The 25,129-nt window shown below is 31.9% G+C and overlaps 1 protein-coding gene across 8 annotated transcripts in view; it reads left to right on the forward strand.

The window, feature by feature from the left end:
- The window catches only part of LOC143229196 (transcription termination factor 2-like), a 130,390-nt gene that overhangs the window by 65,261 nt on the left and 40,000 nt on the right, over positions 1 to 25,129 (forward strand). For all 8 annotated transcript variants that reach the window (XM_076461173.1, XM_076461177.1, XM_076461178.1 and 5 more), the window contains 3 exons: positions 5,003 to 5,114; positions 9,572 to 9,750; positions 14,392 to 14,456. In XM_076461173.1, the coding sequence (XP_076317288.1) occupies positions 5,003 to 5,114; positions 9,572 to 9,750; positions 14,392 to 14,456 (356 nt within the window). The remainder of the gene's footprint in view (positions 1 to 5,002; positions 5,115 to 9,571; positions 9,751 to 14,391; positions 14,457 to 25,129) is intronic.

Consider the following 25,129-nt stretch of genomic DNA (forward strand, 5'->3'; position numbering starts at 1 on the left):
GTTGTAGATGGAATCAGCTCCAGTGTTGGTCAGCTCACGCACAGCAAGGAATCGACTTGTAACCTCACCTAATGATAAAATATACCTGATATAAATTATCAGTATAGAGGTTTTTCCTGCATCAATTGTTTCATCTGCTTCAAGAGCAAAAAATGGGAAAGGTGATGCCCAAAAGTCTGCCTGCATTTCATCCTGAACTACATGATTTAGGGCACTGGGCATATCATCCAGAGACTGGCTGTGGGTGTATATGAAGCTCTTTGTTCCACTTTGTGACTGAGTCTGTAGCTTCTTTAAAGAGGTCACTCCCTGTTAAAAAATATATAAGAACTTGTGTTTTGAAATAAGACCACCAATTAAAGTAATAAACAAAGATATTTGGAAGAGTTGGCTAGCTACTTAATTTTTGATAGATATTTTCAAAATATTTCACTTTTATAAAATTGTCAAATTGCCTTTTGTTTTAAGAAAATACTGTAGAAAACAGAAAGTATCTTATTAATACTAGAATGAAGAATATTCTTACATTGAATACTTGTAGAGAAAGGAAGGAATGAAACTTCACAGTTTGGATGGCTTCCTTTGCTTGTACATGTGGCCATCTGTGCCTGAATGCCACCTTTACACCCCACATACACATTCACAGCAGTAGTTGACATGTTCTTCTTCAAAACTTGTGATGCTACTGCATTGAGATGATCTTCTAACCGTGCATGCTTCACCAAGTCGTCTTTTTTAGGCTTAGTAGCAGTTTTCCCAGTGGTAGCATAAATATTTGTCTTCTTGTTGTCCTTGCATAATTTGCAATGAAATGTATTTTGTTGGGAAATGTGTTCCAGCCAAGGAAACTGTGAAAACCAAGTTTCTTTAACAACTCTGTGAAAATTGTGGGTATATTTTTTTTTCACACCGACAGTCTGATTACTGCTGCAAGCTTTAGTTTCTTCAGAGCTGTCATTTCTTTTGGAAGTGGATTTTCCACCATTAGTTGATGTTGTTACTTTGACCTTCTTTTGAAAAAAACTTTATATATCTAACTGTTTAAACGTCTTTTTATCTGATCTAGGAGTTGTCATGACCTCAATTCAAACACGTCAAATGAAACTTGGGATTTCCACTTTGATACAGACCATATGTTGGTTTGATGAAAGTAAGGTTTTCTTTGATTACTGTTTGTGTACCACGGGCAGAATCGAATATGTAGCATAAGAAATGAAAATAAAAGAAATCATTAGCACAGCTGAGTAGTAATGTTTCTTTTAAATTTAATTTGTTAATTGTCATATTCCTGAAATCATAAAAATACATATATAAAGAAAATATAGATTACAGTCAGTGGTAGTTTTTAAAGACGTTTCTTGTTTCTTCAACTCGCTGGAGGGCGCCTCTGGTCATTTGTCATCATTAATGGCGTGGATGGCGATAAAAACCACGAAAGCTGTTAAGACTGAAACTTGAGCAGAATAAAGAAAGGAAAACCATCCAAGACCGAAAAATTATTATCTTTCACCACTGTGGCAAAACCAACACTGGATTTTTTAGCCACAGGCTGTTTCTTTTCGCCAATGGCGATGTGGCTAATGACTAGCGGAAGCCTAGTGAGTCATCATGTAAGTAAAAGTTAAAAGCTGAAATACAGCCCTTAACTTTCACTTATATTCCATCATGTTTCATTGTAGAGCTGCATATTTATTTGTATTTTCTAACCAATTAATCAATGGGCTATTAATTGATTAGTGCAATACTTTCTACACATGAACCCAATACAAGTGTACTAGCATCATATCTTTTTCAAACATTGTATTACTCAATTATGGTATTATCGTTTTGCAAAAAAAAATGTAATTGTTGTCTAAAACAATTTTTCTACAGTTTTTTTTTTTTAAATAATAAGGACATTTCCTGCTTTACAAATGAATTATTAATTTTTATTTAATACCACCACATGGTCATCATAATGTTTCTCTTTAAAGTCTGTTGTAATCCCACAAACATTAAGTAGCCCATTAGCCAATTCATTTATGTATATGCTATTTCAATAGGATAAACATAAATATAATTTTCAATAAAAGTTTCATCAAAATGTTTTGCAGTTGCATATCATACTTACTTCAACAATAAACTAAACTTAAGTTTTCTTTGTGTTCATGTTCTGATTAAATATATTATTTATTACAGGTATTTACAGTAAGGAACATCGTTTTTTTTTATACAAGAAGTACAATGTTTCAATCACTAGTGTGATTATTCTGATATGATTTTATTTGGTGGAAATAATGAAACAAAGTCTTGTTTACAAACATTGCAACTTGAAAAGAAAAACTATCATAATATTAAACAAAAACCAAACTTCAACAACATAACTTAATCAAAAATTAAGAAATTTCCAGTCACATGACTTTCATATTGTGTACATATTCATTTTTTGTGTAAGAATTAAGTTACATTTTTAATCATAAGCTTTGGTCATGAAAATTTATTATACACACAATGCAATTGCATTGTTTAATATTTAGAAGCAATGAAAGGTTTTTTTTACCTATTATAATCAGTAGTTGTAACAATATTGGTACATTTTTTCAGGATTGCTATTCCAGGCAATTCAAGATTGTTTAAAATGTGTACAAGCATGTTTATAGCGGTGCTGGTGCCTTAAGTGTTGTATTTATAACTACTTAGCTAGCCAATGATTTATAAACAACCAAGGAAAAAGAACAATTGTATCTCATTTTATTTTATTGACAAACAAACACTTAGACAAAGCAAAAAACGTAGTACATTTTGATATTTCCAAAGTTGCCTGAATTTAAACACAAACAATGTAGGAATTAGTATATCATCAACAGGTTTTGTAAAATAAAACTTTTCATTATTATACCTTTATCTTATAAAAGTTTAAAATGGTTAAGGAATTCATAAGTGAATAAGAATAAAAATGAAAACTGTAAAAAAAGAAAAGGTTTTATGGTAATTAATAGTCAAATTAAATGTAAGTATAATAAAACCCTGGCTTTTTGATGCTATATGATTAGTGTATGAATTTCTGAATAAGAAAATGGAAGAGAGAGGGTTAGCTACATTTGCCTTTCCACTGTTCATTAGAGTTCAAACTTTGACAGTGGCAAATAGCAGTTTTGCAATAACAAAAACAGGAAAATTTATTTAGTGGCAAGATAAATTGAACCTGGGAACCAATTATGATGTTGTTTTATGCATAACAACAGACATAACAATAGTACTTTGATTGCTTGAATAGTTGGATCAATCAGAATCTTTAATCTTTGATTAGTAGAGTATTTTCTTGGCAGTCAATTTAGTTGTGATTTCAATTAATCAACTGTTGGAAAAATTGAAACAACCTGGTTTAAGGAGGCGATTGTTTTTCTTGTATTAATTGTAAATTTGATTCATAGATTAGTTTACAAGTACTGGTTGATGTTGTTACTGTTTATAGGTAATTAATTAAATAACAAAACTTTACACATTGTTAGTTGCATCTTGATTATAATACTGTTCTCCACCTTGACACAGAATGCATCTCCTGTGATTGTTTACAAACAATCTAAATTTGAATTCATGTGTAAAGAGTATATACGTCCATCTTTGCTTATTTTACTGTTTATGATCTGTTGCCATTTCAAGTTTTTACTTTAGTTACCTTTTCTCAGTAACAGTTTTCAAGCATTTTCATGTCCATCAAGACCATTTTGTGATTGTATATTTTAAGGTTTTCATTTGTATTATTAGCAAAACCTATGCTCAGTCATCATGTCCCTCCCACCTTAGTGACTCAGTAGTAAGACTGAAGGTTTATGGTGCTCAAATGTGGGTTTTAATGCCTGTAATGAGCATAGCAGAAATAGCTCATTGTGTCACTTTGTGCATAACTACAGTTAAGCTAACCATCTATCTTGTAAAAAACATGTCCTGAGATATTTAACCTCACTTTAGAGTTTCACTTTTCTATTTTGTCTTTTCTACTTCTGTTATAAGCACAATCACTTTCATGGACCATTTTCAGTGTAGCATACAACTCCTACTGAAACATGTAGCCTTGATGTACTTTTTGCTAGAAGTACCTTTGATCAGCTGACACTTTGATTTCTACAAATGTGTTCATCTAGACCTTTTAATAAATTATTACTCCAGGAAACCATGACTTAAAAAAACAAAGCACAACTGCTACTGGGCATAGTGTGACTGCCTGTATTTAAATAGATCTTTTACTGGTGGGGCACTTTTTAAGTCATTTAATAACAACCAATCATTACTTAAGTTATCAAATGTGATGTATTCTAGTGCAATGCATTTTCATGCAGTAAAGAATATTTGCCTTTTATACTTTTTTTCCATACTGTTTTCATAATTGTTTCAAAATTATAAAATGTTTTTGAGTTATATTTTTAAAAATGATTTTACTTTTTTAATAATGTTATAAGAATTCATTTAGAAATGCTCCAACTTGCTGTTTTTTTAACTTACAAAGCAATTATCAAAACTATTAGCACTTTACCATAAGGATTACATGTTTATGTATAAAAAATGACATAAATAATTTCAAAGCTCAAGAATTAAATAGGTGTTAAATTAAATACAAAAATGAGTATAATTGACTGGTTAGGCACTTACATGTTTATTTCTCTTCACTGAATTTGACTTCTCTCAGCAAAAATGGAATGTTATCACTATTGCAAAGATAGATCTCATATCGTACCTATAAATGTGTGTGGTTTCATTGGTGTGGCTGAAAGATCTTGTTAGAGATGGCATGCTTATGTTAAAATATGGAAAAGTATAATAGTTTAAGTAAAAGCTATCTTCAGTGGTTTTATGGCATCATGAATGCTGTTGTAAACATATTTTTGCCTAAGTTGAATACTCTTCCATTAACAACAAAATCGTTAAAAATATTTGTATTTTATTTTGCATAACTATAATATGTAAACAAAATAATTTGTAATACTGTTGTAAATATTTTCAAACATAAGTATTAACCCTGTAGATTAGCTTCCTGTGATATTGTGATAACAACGTATAATTTGGTGAGCCTTGAAGTTGGTTCAGGGAAGGAAGATAAGAAAAATGAAAGCAAGGAAATTGTGAAAGAAGGAAAGGTATGTCTCTGTTATCTCAAATTATAGGAATCATTAAACCAAGTTCTACAGATATCTTTTGATTTCTGTGAATATGCAAATATCTCTAAATATATCTATGTTTTCTATAAAATGTGTAAAGTCTGCTTAAGTAGTCTGTGTTATTTCTAATTCAGTTGATGGTTTTTGTAGTTGCTTATATGTTGCTTTGGTTTTAATGCATTCAGCTAGACCTTTTAATACATTGTTATATGTATGAATTAGAATTTATTTATGGTGTTAAATATAATAAGAACACTGCTACTGTGAAAAAATGTTGAATCATTAAACAGCTCAACCATATAAAGTGGAGGTACCAGATGCACAAGCAAAGTTAGAAGAAACAACTGAGAACATCTTGTAATCTACTATTACTTTTATTACTATTATTATTTGTTGCAGTAATATTAAAATTATTATCTTCATTGATAAGAAACAAGCACATGAGACACATGTGCAATCTCTTGTTTATTTTGTTGTTAAGAAACAAATTTTTCAGAAGTTTGGATGTCAATATAATTTAGATACAGCATTTCGAAAGTCACAGGAAATTAATTTCTCTTACTGTTTAACAGGGATTATGATCATTTTGAAATACTTTGTAGATTATCTATGTTACAAAGTTGATATTTATGATGATAATAATAAATAAATAAATAAATTTCCATTTGACAAGTTGATTTATAGCATGGAGGTATACCAGGAGTAGAATCACACTTGGTTTAGACTGTCAGCAGTGATCTTATTTGTTGTGAGATGAAGACATATTCAGATCTTTGGTGGACCTCTAGGGGGCTCTGAGGCTACAACTGGGGGCAGTCCTTGATTTTTCTTCTGTTTGTTCTTTGAGAGAGTGTGATGTTTTGGGCTTTTTCCCAATTGCTTTTGTTCCTTACTTGATGGCTGAAATGTCTGAGTGAATTTTTAGTTTTCTCTCCATCCACAGATATGGTGGTTCACATTGGAATGCTTCTTTCTCAGTTATGTGAAGAGACAGCTAGGTCTTTATCTTTCTCACTATCAGGATTTCATGATTTAGCCTAACACTGCCAGGTGGAAGCATTTCTCTGTTTCTCAAGTAATTTACCAGCTTCTAGATTTTCAGGGTTCTGAGACAGAATTTGTAGTTCCCTTGAATAGACCAATGTCACCTGATTAGATAGCATAAGTCTATGGACTTGTATCCTTTACACCCAGTATTGTTTTCCTTTCGCTTCACTTTATTAGAAAACTCTCAAGATCAACAACTTCATTGAAGAGCTAGATCTATTGTTAGCATGTATGTTGGTTCAATTTTTAGCTTGTGTATTTCTCCCTGATTGCTTTGTTGGGATCTCAGATTTTTCAGTTTCTACTATGATTTATAGTTCCACTTCTATTTGTGAGTACTATCCCCCTGACTGACCTCAGCCCCTTTGTACATTGGTACCTATAATAGATTCTGTCTGTATCCAGTAGCAGCATTGGTGATTATTGTATGCCTTCAGAGGCTGTGGAGGCTTAGCTCCAGTATGTGATAACTTTAACCATGGATCTTTTATTTTTCTCTTCTGGGAATATGGGCATCACCCAAATCCCTTGTACCTTTGGGACAAGAGCACAGGAGATCCTTTTAAGGGTCTTTATGTGGCCAAGGGATCATAAAGATTTCATCAGTTTTCTAAGTCTGGATCATTCTTTGATCTTGAAAGTAGAAAAACCCATACCATCACCTCATCTGCAGTTCCATCTTTTCATGAATGATTTGCTTCAGAAGTGGGGTGCATGTACCAAGTCAGAAGTTGCAGGGTCTGTGCATAAGTGAGAATCACTCCCTACTCAATGTTTAGTCTTTTTTGCTCTTCAACAGGCAATGAATGCATCATGGTTGGATGTCCATAGACCACTTTCTCCTTCTCTCTACATCCTCATACCAGCTATTCTTACATAACACACTCTCAGACAGGAAAAGGATTCAGTCTTTTACAGTGATTCATCTGATAACTATTTCTCACTTCTACGTCCAATTTGATTTTGACCATGGTCATGTTTAGTGAGGGTCTTAATAGTTTTGTTGCCTGCACTAATACCCTTAGAGATACTAGAAAGTAGTTTTTATTCTGAGCTCAGAATAGCTTTGTCAACTATTTTCTCTATGGATAATATTCACACAAGCCCCTCCACATTATCAGTATGGAATTTGAGCTGTAAGTGGAAGCAGAGGTATATATGTTTTGACCTCCTTCATACACTCTTGTCATTCCTCACCACTGAAAAGCTGGTGGTGGAGACTGGAATTGTGTCAGTCTTGAAAAAGTGATGACATTATCTGAATGAAATGCAAGGATAGATGATGCACTGATATGGGTTGAGAATGTCACAAGATAAATATTGCCAAGGGAAATGAATGAGGTATAAAAGACTAAAACAAGCAAGAAAAAAATTCATACCAATGCTTAAATAGGCAAAGGAAAAAATCCTGATGATCAAGTAATAGTGTGATAGCAGCTATGTATTATTGGAAATATATTTTCAATTTAGGAAAATGCTAACTTTCAGTGAGTGTATAATACTTCATTCTTGCATGGTAATACAGAAGTAACCCAATCTTTTGATCTACATTTCTAAGAACAGTGATTATTACAACTGTGCTGAGCTATGTGGTATATTAATATTGTGATTATATAGTCAGTACCAAGATTGTGCATGGATTTAATGATGGTAAATGAACATAGTAATATATGTAAAGTATTTGTAGCAGCTTTTGATAAAATTTAGTATTTCATTTACTTTACCCTTAAAATGCTTATTGGATTACTAAAAGCTACCTATGCATTTAACAGGATGCATTAGAAGAGAACAAGTTTTCCAATAAGTCATTGGCATTTAAAATATTTTTAAGTAATTGTAAAATGAAATAGCACAGTTTATGTTTGTCAATAAGTTTCACAAGACTATAAATCAAGGTTGTTCTTCAAAAGATAGTCAATTGATGAAAGAAGGAACAGTTGTCATTGTCCCAGTAACTGGTCCACACTCATTGTAACAGTTTGGGTGTTACCTTTGCTGTAATTGGTACATTGAGGAGAATTACAATTATCTTTGTTTATTACAGGTAGCAAAATGCTCTATTTTCAGACAAGTTCCTTTAGCATTAACTTGTAGCTTTAAAGCATATTTAAAATTCTTAAACATTGAAATTTTTGTAGAGTATTGAAAATTATTTTGAAATGAAGTACAGGTGCAGTTTAGTTTTTGGTTGAAATTTTTATTAATTTCTTTATTGTTCATTTTAGAGAAAAGTGAATAGTTGGATATAAAAAAATTGAAACAGGTGTGTAGTTAAATAACAAAAAACTGCATGTGGAATTTTCAAAAGTGAATTATTGAAATACACATGCAAAATGTCATATTGACATTCTCAGTAAAACATCATATTGTATAGTTTGTTAAAGTAAAAACAAAAATACTGGTATATTTGTACTGTGTTAGTTTTTTTATAAATACATTGCTTTTAGTCAGTTCAGAGATTCTTAAAATGTAATCTTCAAAGTCTTAGGAACTCTCAAAGTTCTAAATCAAGTGGTCCCCTGCTGGGACAGCAGTAAGTCTATAGATTTACAATACTAAAATCAGTGCTTAATTTCCCTTGGTGGGCACAGCTGATAGCCTGACATGGCTTTGTCATAAGAAAACACTAAATCAAATGCTGTATTCTAACACTTAATGTATGTATAGTATTCACATATTTTATATAGTTTTGATTGATTAATTAGTTTTAGTGTTTGTAATGTTTTATATACTTTCACCCTTCCTCTTTATACATTAGTAATTTTTCCTGTGTTAAAATTTTCCCAGTGAAAAATTGTTGATCTGTGTTGTTATTATGTTTGTTTCACCATTTTTCTCTCAGAGTATTATCTTTTAATTTAAATTTTTGTTAAAATATTGACTATTCATCTAGTTACATTTAGTTATTATTAGGTATACCTATTTGTTAAAATAATAATTATTTGGATTAGATGTATGTCAGTTTTATTTAGTTGCATGTGTCTGTTTCTTAATTCAAAATACAATAAGAGCAACTTTTACAGTAGAGAAATTCTGATTTTAATGATTATAGTGTTTTGACCCATAGTATCTGGTCTTCATCAAGTAACAGTAACATTCATTAAAACAATTTACATTTCAGAGAATGTTACAGACTCATGATGGTGAGCACAAGGTTTATCAGTGGTATTAAATCAGCTGTTAAGTAAAATGATGTATTTATTTACATGTTCATTAATAAACAAAAAGTAACTGTATGTTTAATAAACTTATCAGTTTATTATTTTACATATTATTATTAATTATATAAGTTTTTTTAGTGCCCTGCTTAAAATTATTACTTAAAATTAATTATATAAAAGAATAGAAAAATGTATTTTTAGATCTATCTAATGTTATGTTTTTTATAGGGAACTTCGATACTTATGCATGTTGCTTGGGAACGAATAATTTTGGATGAGGCTCACAATATTAAAAACCGAAACTCAGCTGCAGCACGTGCAGTCTGTTGTTTGCATGCCAAATATAGATGGGTTATGACAGGAACACCTATTCACAATAGCTTGACTGATATGTATTCTTTGCTTAGGTAAGATCTGAGGAAGTTAAGTCACTTTGTTTGTTACTTCTGTATAAACTTAATTTTATTAACATTTTCAAATCAAAATGGTGTCAGTGACACACACTGATTTTTTTTTTTTTCCTTGATAGAATGGAAACACTAAAGAAAACTGCATGAAACTTAGTATAGAATTTTTAATTAGTTTCTAGTTTCAGCTTAAAAAATTTCATGCATTTTTAATATTTCTACCATTTGTCTAACATGCAGTTTTAGAATTTGATTTTGAAACCTTGTTTTAAATAACAAAACATTGAGTATACTTTATTTTGTTTTCTAATTTGAATTTTTTTTAATATTGATCCAAAGTTTCTAGTTTATATCCATTCAGTTTCAATGTGATTATTATTATTATTAATAATATATTTATTTTTGACACTTTATTTTGAAGACAGCAATAGCCACCACTTCTGAATATAAATCCTAAAAGAATGATAGCAATTTGTTGGTCACCTAGATCTTTACCTTTCAATATGTTGCCATTGTATTTATTAGGCATTTTATCATGATTTTTGCTGACAGTATTCTTGGTAAAGATTATTTTATAACTAATAAATGTAGTTTATTTCCAAGTTTTTGTATTTTCATATTTTTACATTGCAATAAACTTAAGAATATATTTAGTCAAAAAAGCACTTGTGATGTCTAAATAGTTTACTTGTTTATTGTATTCACTAAACCTAACTAAAAGTATCTGAGGTCTTGTCATAAGTTAATATTAATGTAGCTGTATTTAGTTTTTATCAAACATGTATGATTTAATACAAAAGTATTTTTAAAAACTATAAAGCAAATTCCCATGTCTGTGGTTAGTTCTTAAAAAGGATAAACTTCATGTCAGGATCCTTTATTCATTCTTACAGAGTACCTGAGCAGCTGTTCCATCAAAAAAACCAAACATTACTGATACAATCATTTCATTTAGTCTGTTTTGGCATAGATAGTTTATAATCTCTTACATCCATTCTCTTTTGGCTATTGGCTGTAGCTGTTTTCAAAGCTTAGCATCATTACTGTTTGTTGAGACCACATGCGATGACATAAAAGTTTGGAAGTGAAGGGCTATATTAACAAAATTACTGACAGAGAAGAAAACTTACCTGAAAAACAAGACATGCATTGTTAAATTTTTTAAGGAATGGTAATTTTTTTAGTATTTATAAGGTTATGCTTGTTTGTTTTTTGATTTTGCACAAAGCTTCTCGAGGGCTATCTGTGCTAGCCATCTCTAATTTAGCAGTGTAAGACTTGAGGGAAGGCAGCTAGTCATCACCACTCACCTCCGACTCTTTGGCTACTCTTTTACCAACGAATAGTGGGATTTACTGTCACTTTATAATGCCCACACTGCTGAAAGTGTGAGCTTGTTTGGTGTGACAGAGATTCAGACCCGCAACTCTCAGATTACGAGTTGAACACCTTAACCCACCTGGCCAAAGGTTATGCTTTGGGTTTTGTGGAAATATTGTAAAAAACTTGTTTACAGCCAAAACTGCTCAGAGCTGTGCAGAAATAAAAACTAAAGCAATTTATCATTGAAAAACTGAACAAGTGTTACATAATACTATTTAAATATGTCAATCTTAAAATTTTTTAGAGTAAAAAATTGACTAATATAACTATAATTATTATGAATCTTAAATTTTGATATATCAGGTCATCCCTCAAGTAATGTCCAATTTTCAGTTCGGAAAAAGAGAAAGGATTTCAAATGCTTTTAATGTTATTAAATCAATAATGTATGTTCCATTATTATTAATCACTTCTTGCCAATGATTCATAACCTTCTGAATGCCACTTCTATGAAAATCTTGGGGTTTGGAGGAAAAGAACGTAGAGAGGGTATTTTTGACATTTTCCTGTGTTCTGAGTGCTCTACAAACTTTGGAATAGATGATAATCAGATGGGGCATCATTTTCTTGCCTAGGTCCCAAGATTTTAGTGAGTTACATTCAAAACGTAACCACACTATTTTATTATTTTGATGTAAAAATAAATTTGGCATAAAAGAATTGTTAATAATCTAAGTTTTAATCATATACATAATAAGTTCTTAACTTTAAAAGGCAATATTAAAAAAGATCTAGAATTACACCAAGTATGATAATTGATAGTTTCTCCTTAGGTATCCATCTTTTTTAATTTACTTACTACTCCTCCAAGAAGAATAAAGTTTAATGTAAATTTCTCATTATACTATTGTCATTGCTCAAGTAATGGATAATTTTTATAGCCTTCAATTTTATTTGATTAGAGTCATAAAACAGCAGATCACAGCCCTCTTGCAATGATCACGTGTCACATCCTCTGTTTCAGAAATTTCCAGTAGTTCTTTCAGATTTTTTAATACTATATTATTTATAAGCAATAGAAAGATAAGATTTTAATCTGTTAAATGATGCATTATGCAACATTGTTTTCTGTACAGAGAATTATCTATTTTGCTTCCAGTACAAACTTTATTCCTACAAGAAACACATTGATGAGTTTGGCCAAATTTTTTATTACTTGTTACATATTGTAATTTATCTCAGACTAGTCTCTGATTTATTATATTATGTACTTTGTCTTATCATTTCAAATAGCTGAAAATTTTAATTTAAAAGTTAATTGAACATTGATGTGTATCATATTTGTAATATTTACCAACAAGATTGATACACACAATTTTCTTTCTTAACACAAATATATTTTTATATACAAACAACAATACAATTTATAATAACAGTTATTACAAGTAATGATTTATATACAAAAGTTTTACAAAATTACAAACACTACTGAGTCATCTATCTGGTCTGGAACTGAATATTTTATTGATGGTTCACAGAGAGCGAATTAATGCTAATTTATGTGCAAAAGGTTTACAAACATACAAACAATTTTAAGTCCCCTCTCTAATGTGGAACTGAATACTTTATCGGCAGTTCAAAAGGTGCAAATTACTTTTATGTTGATACACAGTTACACTTCACTTGACAGGAATGCTAGCTAGCTCTATTCTTCATGCATTAGTTTTTTCCTCACAACAGTATCTAATGTCTTTTTAGAAACAGTAATGTTCAAAGTTAGATCACTGAAATTTGTAATGTAAGAAATCTATAAACATTCCTGGCCAAATATCTAGTTTTTTGATTAATAAGTGTTTGTTACAGTTATAGATTCTGAGACTTATAGTATACTTTTTGCAATGACCAAACAGTATTCTAAAACTGTCTTTTGGCACATCGATTTATAATCTTTAGATGAAGTTCTAGAAAGGTCAGTTGGCCCAACATTATTAAAAAATACACTATTGCTTTTTTAAAACTTGTATTGTTGATTCTTACTCTTGAGAATTTTCTACAAATTTAGAGAACAGTTGGGACATGCACAATACATATTTAACAATGTAAGTTACATTACGTTTCTAAATATACATTAAACAATGATATTAATATTAAATCTTGTTACATAAGCATAGTTAAAAGCCCCCAAAAATTATGATAGTCATGGGACATTGTGTGTTATTTTTTTGTGTTCTTTGAGGCATTATTTAATTAAATAAAAAAATATTTAGTGCAATAGTAACATTGGTATGAAGTGAAAGGTAAGGTAAAGTGTCATAGACAGCAAAGAAAAAAGAAGACTCAGGTAAGTACTTTATTTGTTTTTCATGTGTCTTTATTTATTATTATAAAAGTAACTAAAATGTAAAAATTAGAAACTTTTTAAGTTAGGTCTGATAAAATAAGTAATAATCAGATTCAAGCATGAGAAATACTTATGACTAGCTCATACATTATGTAATTCAATGTAGCATGAGTTATGTGTTTGCCAAGTGATTTACAACACATATAGAATGAATATTAGTTAGACATAGATCAAATTGTAATAAAATCAAATCTAGGAGTGAACAAATGTATAGTTATGAGTGTAAAGCTATATAGGATAAAAAAAATGTTGTTTTGTTAATTCTTGATAGAAAGAAAGAAATGCTAACTTATTATTATTTTCTTTTCCTCAGTGGTGGTTGTGAGGTTGGTCAAATCCACCAACATCGTGTAGAATTAAGGTGGAGAAAATAACAAGTAAAATGTAAAGCTTTACTGGAGAAAAAAAAATTATTTAGTAGAGATTATGCAAATCATATTTGAGATGTTTCAGGTGAAAATTTCTTTGTTCTCAAAGTATTCAATACTTTACGTATTCATAGTGAAATGTTTAGTGAATATACTCCATCAAAAATTCTGATTTTATATTACGTAACTACAAATAGTTATGATTATTGAAAGCTTGCAGAATTTTATGAAGATACACATAACATATTAGAAGTTATATGTGAACATGAAATGATGCTAAATCAGCAGTGTATGGTAAAACGATTAGTAGATAATTTTGAGATCAAATATATATAATACTATATGATATGGTATTATGTAAAAGGTCTTGGTATGCACACTTTGATATCAACCCATACATATGGGTTAGGGTTGTTATGCACAATTACATTTGCTGCTAAATCATTTTTTCTGTAGTTCTTTAATTTTACACCATAAATTAAAAAGTTTATATGGTTGTTTTCCTACAAGATCACAGAATTAAAAATTTTAAAGTTTTGTCTTTTATAGGTTTTTAAAGTGTTCTCCTTTCGATGAGTATCAAGTCTGGAAGAAGTGGGTAGACAATAATTCCAGTAAGTTTTAATAATTAAATATATATATATATGAATTGTGCCATGATTGTTGTGAGTAGTAAAATCATAGAAGTTTAGTTGTTTCTTTTGTTATGCTAATGTAAGGTTCTTTACACTCTTGCTATGTTCAATTACATATATATGTTTAATGCTCTTTTTGTGGTACATTTTGTTTTCCAGTTTATTAAGGCTTACTTTCACAGCTAACTATTACTCATTCACATCAGTAGATAGTATAAAGGCAAAAATATACTTCTGTTAATCTGTGATACACTTTATAGAAGGAACTTGTATGGTATACTGTCTCCTTTTTCATTGATAAGCTTTTATGTGACATGCATGAACCTATTCCTCTAATTAGAATTTCTGTGTTGTTCTGAATATTTCTCAGCAATTGTTCAAGGTAATATTTAGAAGTGTGTCTACAAATCATTAATAGCATCTACAGTGAAATAGAACAAGTAATTGTAAAATATTGATTCACTGATAATAAACAGCCCAGACATATTGGTTACTATTCCCAAGTTTATTAGTGATCTTTAGGGAATTATTCAATAATATCATTTGTATTATTGAAATATAATTTCAAGTAATGTGAATTTATACAAGTTGGTGTTTTTATTTTATAGTTTTTGTTTCTTGTTTGTAACATTCATCTTCTTAAATGTACCTTACATGCAAATTACATATAGTATAGTAAACCTAAATGTGTAAGATGATAACTAAGTTTATATTCCAAATATTTATAGCTGAATATGCTGAAAATAAAATGAAGTACAAATAAAAACTCGTACTATTTTCTTATGTACAGTTCAGCAATACATGAAAAATTAAAATATTTTCCCTGGTATTACAAAGAAATAATTGCAGATAATGAAAGTATTTATAAACTATTTTCATAATTTATTTGTAAATATTCTTTATGTTAGTTAATGAAATCTTACCTTAATCCAATGTTTTTGAGGTTAAACTTTGTAAAAACAAAATCACAATATGCAACATAGCCATGTGTTGTGTAACATAGATTTAATATTGCAAGCTCTAGTAAAATGAACTATGAACAAAATTTTAAATTTTCATTTATACAAGAAAATACTTGCATTTGGGAATAAACAACAACACTTACTAGTAATGTTAAGAATGATTTATTGTGTAAGTACATAAAATATTAATTTGTGAACACAGTGAACTCCTCTAGCATTTGGAGGCAATTGGGGATATACCTATTGAAGTTACACCTCATGCTACTTTGAATTCATCACAAGGATTTATCGTTGAGAGGGTTTTGAAGAACATCCCTGAGTCAGAGATTCTCACTGGTTTCTCCACCCAAGGAGTTTCTGCAGTGAAGTGTATCAACACTCAAAAAGATGGAATAACAATGCTGACCAATGTCCTCATTCTAACATTTACATCACCATCAAAGCAGGTTATCTCAATTACAGGGTACAACCATATATTCCAAACCCTCTCTGATGTTTCCAGTGTCAGTGGTTCTGTCACTCAAAGATGTCATGTCATGGTTCCTTGATGTGTGCTCATTTTGGTGATAAAGACCATGATGCCTATGAGTGTGAAACAGACCCTCATTGCATCAGCTGCAATGGCTTTCACCTGTTTTACTTTCGTTTTTGCCCTAAATGGTTGGAAAGAAAAGAAGTGCAATGTTTGAAAACGATTCATAACATTACTTATTTTGAGGATCAAAAGTTGCTGTCCATCACTTCATTTAGGACGTATGCCGCTGCACTTCATTCCACTACTACAGTGGGAGTGCAGACAGATCTCTCTGTGACTCCAACAGAATTGTTCTCAAAACAGATGAAAAGTCTTTTGACCACCATGGTGAAAAAGGTTGATGAATCAACTTCAACATCCATCTCTGTCCCTTACATACATTGCAACAAATCCCAAGATCCCCTTCCTTTGGTTTTGGGTACAGGCATTTCCTCACATACATCTTCTCCAACCCCAAGATGTAAACCGATTATTCGTTCATGTTCTTAGTTCCTGGAATCTTCTTCCAACAGCAAAGACCCACCCAATCAACCCAGGGCAGGATCCATGGAGGTTAACAGACCTTCTTCAAATAAAGACAATAAAGAAAAAGGACATGGTTGTAAACAACGGCTCTCCACCCAATTCACCTACACGTGAATAAAAGTGGCATCTTGATACAATGGAACTCTTGAGGTTTACGTTCTAATCTCGATGACATCAAAACACTGTTTGCTTCCTACCATCCTCTATGTCTTTCCTTACAGGAAACATTTCTGAAACATGCTGATACAGTCACCTATTGGCAGTTTTCTCTGTACAGAAGGACTGGCTATGTGATGGACGAGTGCATGGAGGGGTAGCACTGTTGGTTGATCAGCATATACCTACCTTGTCTTTGCCACTTGACACACCATTGGAGGCCTTAGCCATCTGTGTTTCCTTGGGTTGTACCATCACTGTTTGTTTTCTCTACCTGTTGCCTGGGGGAATTAATGGACATTGTACCTTCTGGGAAAGTGCTGATATTGACAGGAGGGGTTGCTCCATAGAGCATATGCTCTCTGATCACAACCTCTCTCTTTTCAATCGCAGTTTCTCTACCTATTTTCATCCATCAAGTCAGTCCTTTACTACCATTGATCTCTCAGTTTGTTCCCCTTCACTACTATTCTCTCATTTATCATGGAGGGTTGACAATAATTCACGAGGCAGTGATCATTTTCTAAAATTATTAAGAGAGAATGGTCATGGTCAATGCCACCTGACCCACATGCCTCGTTGGAAGCTGGCATTGACTTGCCCTCTTTCACTGCTCTCACAGAACTTGATCCTGCCATTGTCTGTAAACCATCAATAGATGACTGTGTGGCAGCAGTGACTGACTGTATTATACAAGCAGCTGCTCAATGTATTCCTAAAATCTCAACTCATTTTCCATGATATCCTCATTCGTGGTGGAATCCTGCCTGCCACATGGCACAGAAGGCTGAAAAACGAGCTTGGGATACTTTTCGTAGGTATCCCACACTCTCATACTGCATCACTTCCCAGCAGGCCTGTGCACATGCTTGATGGTAAGACATCAAAGCCGAAAAGAGTCTTGGATCAAGTTTGCAACCAGCATATCTTCTACCACCACTTCCAAAGTCATATGGGACAAGATTTGAAAGGTCAGTGGGCAATATAATTCTGTTCCCCTCTCGATCTTGCTCTTTGAAGGCCAAGAAGTAGCTGATACCCGGAGCACCCCAATGCTCTAGGTGAAAGATTTTGCTGGGTATCTAGCACTTCTGCCTTTTCCTCCATCTTCTTGGCCATCAAGACTCGAGCAGAGCAGTTACCTCTTTCCTTTTGAACTGATTGTCTCTATGACTATAATCATCCCTTTACACTGGTGAAACTCATACTAGCCTTTCATCGGTCTGGCAGTACATCTGTTGGACCTGATGATGTACACTATGAAATGCTGTGCCATCTATCTCCTTTTTTTCTTGCTATTTTTCTGATTCTTTTTAACCAGATCTGGTAAGAGAATGTTTTTCCTGATGCCTGGCACCAAGCTCTTGTCCTATCTTTCTCTAAACCTGGGAAGGATCCCAAGATTTTTTCAAACTACCATCCAGTTGCTTTGACGAGCTGTATCTGTAAGACCTTAGAGAGGATGGTTAATGCTCATCTTGTTTGGTTCCTTGAATCAAACAACTTCCTCTCATCCACCTAGAGAGGGTCCTGATGACAGAACTCTACCCTGGACCACGTGATTTGATTTGAAACATTGATCAGATAAGCCTTTCTGAAACAACAACATCTCGTATCAATATTTTTGGCCATTGAGAAGGTCTATGACACAACATGGAGGTATAGCATTTTGCGAAACCTCCATATATAACCTTCATTTGCCCATTTTTATTAAAATTTTTTAATTGACAGGAGATTTCAATTTCATGTGGATTCAAAACATTCCTGTTCTTTTCTACAAGAACTTGGAGAGACCCTCAGAGCTGTATTTTGAATGTCACACTTTTCAGTATAAAGATTAATACCATCACTGAACAATTCCCTCTTACTGTTGCAAACGGGCTATATGTCAATGACTTTCACATCTCATGTCAGTTGTTGAACGTGAGGTATATTGAACGGCAGCTACAGACTACCCTCAATCCTTTACTAAAGTGCACCACGGCAAACGGCTTTACCTTCTCTCTATCTAAAGCCATTTGCTTGCACTTTTGCCACCAACAGGGTATTTACCCTGATCCTGAACTCCGTATGGATGAAGTTTTATTGCCTGTGGTTCCTAAGACAAAATGCTTGTGCCTTATAATTGACAGTAAGCTGACCTTTATACCACACAGCAAGCAGTTACTGGTCAAATGTACAAGAGCACTGAACATCCTCCGTGTTCTCTCTTCCACCACTTGGGGAGCGGATCAATTTTCTGTGCCAAAAATATATCATGCTCTTAATTGATTAAAACTCAATGGTAGATCATTGGTCTATGACTCTGCCAGGACCTTGGCCTTGAACATGCTGGACCCCATTCATCATCAAGCACTTCAGCTCTGCATTGGGGCTTACCATACTTCCCCAGCGTAGAACTTGTACATAGTCTTATGAACCTTTTTTGCACCTCTGCTGTTTGCAACTGTCTTAATTGTATGATTCAAAACTTCATTCCTTGCCAGAGCATCCCACTTGGGATTGTGTTTTCCTTCCAAGATGGGTCATACTCTTTCAGAACAGATGATCTGCTATTGCTCCTTTTGGTCTTTGTATCAAGTTGAATTAGGTCTGTCCTTGAATAACATTGTTGTGTCCACTGATCAGCTCATACCTCCATGGCTTTTTACAATCCCCAAATGTGACCTATCTTTAAGTCATCTGAGAAAAGCAGACACTTCCAATTGCAAATACTGTCTGTTATTTGCTGGATATCTTTTGAAACATCCATCCATTACTGTTTATACAGTTGGTTCAAAATCAAGTGACTGTTTGGGCTCTGCCATGGTTTGTTGTTATTCAGTGGTTGCATGCAGAATCCGCTCTACAGCTTCTGTGTTCAGTGCCGAGCTGTATGCCATTTCTCATGCTCTGGATCTTATAGAACTAAACAGTACTCAAACTGCACCATTGATATTGACTCACTTCCTTCTCTAATGGCCTTGGAATCGTTTCACTTTAGTTCACATACTGTTCTTACCAATATAAAAAACCAATTGGTCCATTTCTCTTTAACATCTACTTCTATCCAGTGTTTCTGGATACTGGGCCATGTTGGTATTCAGAGGAACGAGCTTGCCGGCACTGCAGGTAAATCTATCTGCCCAGGCACTATCACTGCTATGCCTCTTCCATACATAGACTATGGTCCTGTATTCAGGTCTCAGCTCTCTGCCAGCTTGCAGTTGAGTTGGAGTGAGCAATTTGAAAACAAACTTTTCAAAATAAAACCATCTATTGGACATTGACAGTCTTGCTTCTGTATGAATTGAAAAAAGGAAGCTATTTTAACAAGATCACAAATTGGTCACAGTTTTTTTAACTCATTTCCTTTTATTTGGAACTGATGCACCAATGTGTAGTCTGTGTGACACTCTGATCTGTATCATTGTTATGGCTCTCAACAACGGCACCATTTTAAATGTGTTCTGTCCCAAGGTTTCTCCATGACGTTAGACATTGTTATTGATGATGATGACACTGTCCACCTTGGAAATGTTTTTAGTTTTTTAAAGGCTATCATTTTTTTATGCCATTTAAGTTTTTAATTTATACATTAGACCTTTTTTAATGTGATTCCCTTTTACGAATCACAGTCCATCTAGTTCGATTTGAAATTAAAAAATGGCTGTAATGTCAAATAACTTCAGTTGACTGAAGCTGCTGTTTGAACTACCTCTTAGTCATCCTGGTGAGTTATTATTAAAATTTTGCTGTAAGTCTATTAAAACTTTTATTATTTTACTTTTTGAAAATGGCCATAATGTCAAATAACTCAGAACCAGGACTGGAAAGGCAAACTTCAGGTAACTGATGGTGATTTTTTATACTTACTTGTTAGTCTTCCTGGCAAGTTATGATAATTACAGTTATGCTACAGAAAGTCCTTTACAACTTGAATTACTGTAGTTTTTCTCTTAATGCTGTAGACTAGATTTAAACATTGGTTTTATACTATTTATTTTTTGTTTTTTCTACTGACCCTGGAATTCCTTCAGATTAGTTCTTGCAGATATTCAAAACTGACTGGCCCATTTCTCTTTAAAGTCTGTCTGCTCTGGCACTATCACTGCTGTGCCAGTTCCATACATAGAATATGGTTCTGTATTCAAGGTTCAGCTCCATGCCAGTTGGCAGACAATTTGGAGTGAGCAAAATGAAAACAAGATTTTCGAGATAAAACCCTCTAATGTACTTTGGCCATCTTGTTTTTATAGGAGTCAGAAAGAGGAAGTTGTCCTAACTAATATACGCATTGGTGACAGTTTTTTAACTTATTGTTTTCTTCTATTTGGGACTTATGCACCAATCTGTGGTCTGTGTGACACTCAGGTCACAATAGCCTACATTTTACTGTCATGCCATCATTACAACTCTCAACACCGGCACCATTTTAGACATGTTTTGTCACAAGGCTTATTCCTAACATTGGATAATGTCATTGGCAATGGTGACACTGTCCACCTTAAAAATGTTTTTAGTTTTTGAAAGGCCATTGGACTTTTTAATGCTATTTAAGTTTTTAATTCATAAATTAGACTTTGTTTTTTAACACAATTCCTTTTTACAAATTGAAGTAAAATTAGTTCAATATGAAATTAGAAAATTGCCGTGATGTCAAATAACTTGAAACCTGGACTGGAAAAGCCAACTTCAGGTGTCTAATGCTGATGTTTGAATTTACCCGTTAGTCCTCCTGGTGAATTACAATAATTAAAATAATGCTACAGAAAGTCTTTTAAAACTTCTATTACTTTACTTTCTCTCCTACCGCTGTAAACTAGCAAAATTAGAAAATAGTCGTGACGTCAAATAACTTGAAGCCGGGTCTGAAAAGACCAACTTCAGGTGACTAACACTGATGTTTAAACTTACCCATTCCATACAACTTTCATCCTGGCAAGTTATAATAATTAAAATTATGGTACAGAAAGTTTTATAGAACTTGTATCACTTTACTTTCTTTCTTACTGCTGTAAACTAGCCTTAAAAATTGGATTTAATGCTATTTAAGTTTTTAATTAAAAAATTAAACTTTTTTGTTTTACCTTGATTCCTTTTTATGAATTTTAATAATTTTATTTTACTTTTAACTTTTTTACTGGTTGGTTGGCGCAGATAGCCAAGTTGCTTTGCACTATAAAACATCAAACAAACAATCAGCCAACTTTTTCTAGGAAAAGGAAAGAAACTTTAACAAATGTCAGTGATACACATACACACTCTTACTTGATGAATATTATTTACCTTGCCAAGTTTTTCTTCACATTTCTCAAAAATATTGAAGCTGAAGCGAGGTATGTTCATCATAAAGCATATATCTTTTAACTGTGAATGTCCAGCACTTGTAGCAGTGAAACTTTAAGTAGCAGCACCATTGATATTATTATGTTCTTCTATTGAATTGTCATATTTTCACCATATATAAATTTGAAAACTAAAATGCTTTTCAGCTGTTGATGTAGTTTACAGACTGAACAAATGTTATGATAATCTCCTCACTTCTTCTGTGGATAGTTGGACAGTTCTAACAACTCATCTTCCTGCAAGTACTTCTAGGCCAGGATTGTTGATGCTTGCATGTGATTATTTTCTTTTATCACATTGATAGTTCTTGAGTATCACTAAAACTGAAAACTATTAAGAAATATATATATATATATATATAGGTTATTTTTCATCTTGGTAGGAACAAAACTTCTTATATGTATGTATATATGAATTAATTAATATTAGCAAAATAGTAATATGGTCATGGAATGTTGCATATTAAAAAGTAGTTATATTAACAGGGAGACTTAAATATGTAAAGAATTAATAAGAAAGTAAGGAACCTGGGCAAAAAACTCACTACCATATTCTGGATCAGTTTTCACAAACTAAGATTTTACTGTCGCTCATTATTTTTTAGACCTTGTATGCTACAGTGATTGATAGTTTTTATTCTATATGTATTCTCTTATAAGGATTTGTAAAATTTTTATATAGTTTACACAAATTTAAGAAAAACTAACGAGATTTTATGTTTATGCCTAAATGAACGTTTGTGAGCTATTATATAGGGAATATTTGGGAAGGTATTTAAGTTATGTTGTTACATTTTATAACTAAATAATTAGTCTTCGTTTATCTGTTGTTACCAAAAAAGATGAACTGAACTACATTTGGAAACCTGATTTTATATTTTCCACTAACATTTAATGTTATAATTTACTATTCTCTGTCAATATTCATCTCCCATCCCATTATATATGCTCGCTCTTTCAGCTGTGAGAGCATTATAATGCGATGGTCAATCCTACTATTCATTGGTAAAAAAGTAGCCCAAGAGTTGGCAGTGGGTGGTAATGACTAGTTGATTTCTCTTTAGTCTTTCACTGCTAAATTAGTGATGGCTAACACAGATAGCTGTGGATTTGTTTGAACTTTAAACAAATCCACACTGTTACTTAGAATAATTACATTAATTGTTAGTCACCACTATAAAATAATAATAAACTTAATACAAATAAGTATTAAGAAGTTTCTTGCAAATTCCCTTTTAAATCCTAGTAATCACCTTAACGTCATAATAGATATTGTCTATGATATTAGCTCCCAAATGCCCTGGGAATATCCCACTTATCGAACAAATCAAAATGCTAAAATTAAAGTAGCCAGTAATCATGAAATATAAATAAAGTGTATGATGTATTTGTAGATTATAATTCAAACTTTAATATTATGTATGAGTTCATTTTGTAATTTAAAAGTAAATATTAAAAGAACATATCTAAACATTGATTTTTGTATGTCACATGGTATGTTGAATGCAGCACTGGTTTAAATTATATGTTTTTGATGTCAAAATGTTAAGTCTCTGGTTTCATACATATTAGGAACTCAAATTACTAATATTTTAAAACTAGAATATAAAATAGTAACCTCATATATTTTTATTTTGCTGAGATATGGCTTACATACTGAATCAAACACAGTGGCCCCATTTGCCTCTTTCCATTTATACACTTATATCAGTATATGACATGAATAACCAATCAACAGCATAGAAAGCCCTCCTAGTGGTTTTCTGAGCCATTTTAAGCTGTTTGAAGACCTCGTCATTTTTTCAAACCAAGATTTCTAGGAGCTAAGTTATGTCTTTAATCTGCTTGAGATTTCATATTTTTTTTAGACCTAAATACAACTTAGTCACTAAACTTTATAAATTATAGTGGAATTAAACGATATTGATGTAGTAATGAGTTTTTTTTTTTTTGTTATTCAACTTTATATATGAAACCTAAAAAAAAAGAAAATTTCAGATTTTCCATGTGCAAAATTTTAAAATGCCTAACAACCTATGTCAGGCAGTAATCGACTTCAAAGGTCATAGCTAGAAGAGATAATCGTTTTCTTTACTTCATTATTTACTGTTCTATATTTTAAAAAAAATTAGTTCAATAACTTATTTTTAATAATCTGTATACATATAAAATGTATAATAATTGAACTGTGACTGTATTACAAAATATTACTAATCCACTAAAACGCACCTAAGACTGTCACTTTGTATACACAAAAAAATCAGTTTTATATTATTGGATACAGTAACATGAGTCTAAGTATGCTATGTTAATGAAACATTTGTAATCTTAACCAGACACAAATGAAAGATCAATATAATAAAAATAATAAATTTATATAATGTATAATGTTGTGAGATTTAAGCTATTTATTCTAAATACTTTTGTTTCTGAGTAATAATTTGTAATCATTCTAGAATGAAAAAAAGCATAATTTATATTTATTTCATAATTTTTTTTGGTAGTTACAAGGTCGGTCACATTAACAGACTCCTACATAGTTACAGTAGAAGAAATGACAGACAAAATATAACATCTTACTGAAAACTCTGACTCTTCTTATGCACTAAATAATCATTACAAGAAGAATGTCTTCTTTTTTTTTTTCAACACATTATTAAAAATGAACTGACTAGTGGTGTCTCTACATACTGATATAAATGCATACAATGAATTAATACAAAATGATATGACAAAATAAACTAATATATCAGTTATTGCTGGAATAATACTAGGTAGAAGTGCAGAACTCTTTGTAAGTGAAAACATTTAGACCCAATTGTTACCTTTGGTTTCCATCTATGAGAGTTTGTGATCTAAGTCTCAATGCATTTTTTAGTTCAAATTTCTTGCAATACAATGTTATTACTTGTAGTGACTTATAGTTATGAGAGTAAATCTCAAATGTTATTGAAGTGGATAACTTTGTAAATTTTAGTCTATGTATGACTGGTTTTATTTTACAGTATCTCAAAATTATGACAAGATTACATGTTCATCGAAAAATAAAAATTAACTACTCAGATATGATAGTAACTATATACAAAAGATTAAACACTTTAACCACAGTTTTTATGTGGCATGAGTGCCTATATTTAACCTATAATG

The sequence above is a fragment of the Tachypleus tridentatus genome, chromosome 10 (genome assembly GCF_004210375.1).
Source record: "Tachypleus tridentatus isolate NWPU-2018 chromosome 10, ASM421037v1, whole genome shotgun sequence".
NCBI lineage: Eukaryota > Metazoa > Arthropoda > Merostomata > Xiphosura > Limulidae > Tachypleus > Tachypleus tridentatus.